Here is a 1,863-nt window from a genome sequence, read left to right on the forward strand (position 1 = left end):
CGACTCCGACTGGCCGATAGGCCGACCGATCGTCGGTCGGGGCGACCGACTGACGGGAGCCATCAGCGGCTAACCGCTGGCCGTCCAACGGCCCATCGCCGACTGGGGGTATGTCGGGCGTATCCATCCCGACCGACCGAACCCCGAGGTTCGATGGCCGACTTACATGATGCTCGCCGACCAATGGAGGGGCCCGACACCACTTAGCTGGCTACCGACTTTGGGTCGGTCGGCTCCTCCAACCGCCGTACAGCTGCCAGACGTTGTCAGCTCTGACACGGACATGCGGCACAGTTACCTAGGGGCATTGTCCCGCCGAGAGCCGGGTCAACCCTGGTGATTAGACGGCTACACGGCGACATGACGTTTTCACGGCGGCTCTGACAGCCCACAGTGAGTTGACAGTTCCTCACTTGTCCGCGCCATTAATGACGGCGCCATACCTAGCTCCACTATATATACCGGGGAAGGCAACAGTGCAAAGGATCGATCCGCCCGTCTCTCCCACATACGCAGGCTCGCTCCTCTCTCTCTCTCTCTCTCGATAAGAGCTCTCCGTCTGCATTTCACTGTTGCCCAGTCACCTCTCTGACTTGACCGTCGGAGGGTCCCCGCCGGAGCCACCTCCGGTCAGTGCGGACTTCCTTTTGCAGGTGCACGCTTCCCGGCGATCGGGCGACGAGGCGATTGGCCGCAACAGAATCCTTTTAGGATCTTACGATCTTAAGTCTCTATCTAGTCGGAAGAATTCTTCCTCCCCTTTTAACTCATTCTCAATGGTAAGTGAATGTGTAACATATCCATGGGTATATACCGGAATCCAAATTGCATTGTATACAGAAACTGAACCAAAAAATACCTGCAACTAGAATAGGTTTAGCTCGCCACCGGTGGCGAGTGCCACCCGCGTGTGAATAGTTATGGCCTTGTGCGCGAACGATGCACGCTCTGGCATCGCGGTAGCACTCGCCACCGTGAGCTAAACCGCTTCCGGCTTCCCTAGCGAGCAAATAGCCATCTACAGAAGGAAGGAATATGGAAGCTCACCAGGCTGTTCGGGAAAGCTGCAAAAGCTGCAGGAAGGTCGGCTTATTTTCCGATCAAATGAACAACATCCTCCTTGGCTTTCGCAGGCTTGGCATGTGTAGCCGTTCTCAGGAACGTACCAACCAAGGTTCAGCTCTCCCCTTTCTAGATGTCTAACATCCGCAAGATTAGCCGAAACCACCACACAATCCGAAGGTAGCAGGACCACAGGCATTAGCATATCAGCCACATAAACAAAATGGTCGGCACTGCTCAAGCATGAGATCGGTCTATACCATTCTCTTAAGATCCTGCTCTCGTTATTCCATGCTTTTGAACAGTTCACCAAACTGGATGCCCACATGAAAGGCGAGTAAACTGGCGTGGTGAGGCTGGTGGAGCTGAAGTTTTGCACCTGGCAGTCAGACCACGGCTCTCCAAGTTTGATCGTTATTGATTCAAACCGGTAGTAAATGGCAATTACCTTATGGGAGCCCGACTCAGGCAGTGAGAGAAGGGTGTCGTCTCCCAAGCACGAGAGAACTAGGCCCGGGCCGGGCATCACAGTATGGTGGACTGGATTCTAGCCGAAAAGGGTATCTGATCTCGGGGCCTCCTTTTCCGCAGTAGGATGGAGGGCAAGCTGTGAAAAAATCTTTTTCTTGATGCCCCAGTGTTATCTTGCTTCTGGTTTGCAGGAGCAGAAGAAAGATTGTACCGAGGAGTCCGGACGCCGCCATGAACGAGCACAAGTGTGAACTTTCAGCTCCAGAAGGGATCTGATCAGTTCTGAGTTTTCCCCAACGGCTTTATGGGGATTGAAATTGTTATGCCGTC

The 1,863-nt window shown here is 53.9% G+C and overlaps 1 protein-coding gene across 1 annotated transcript; it reads right to left on the reverse strand.

Moving 5' to 3' along the window:
* Positions 1-1,018: 1,018 nt before the first annotated feature.
* Positions 1,019-1,588, reverse strand: LOC140853098 (rust resistance kinase Lr10-like). Its single transcript, XM_073247195.1, has one exon. It carries the CDS (start codon positions 1,586-1,588, stop codon positions 1,019-1,021), a length of 570 nt encoding a protein of 189 aa, XP_073103296.1.
* Positions 1,589-1,863: the final 275 nt, after the last annotated feature.

Source organism: Elaeis guineensis, chromosome 13 (genome assembly GCF_000442705.2).
Source record: "Elaeis guineensis isolate ETL-2024a chromosome 13, EG11, whole genome shotgun sequence".
NCBI lineage: Eukaryota > Viridiplantae > Streptophyta > Magnoliopsida > Arecales > Arecaceae > Elaeis > Elaeis guineensis.

Coding starts and splice junctions, on each gene's coding strand:
- LOC140853098 (XM_073247195.1), bottom strand. CDS start 1,588: ATGCCCGGCCCGGGCCTAGTTCTCTCGTGCTTGGGAGACGACACCCTT.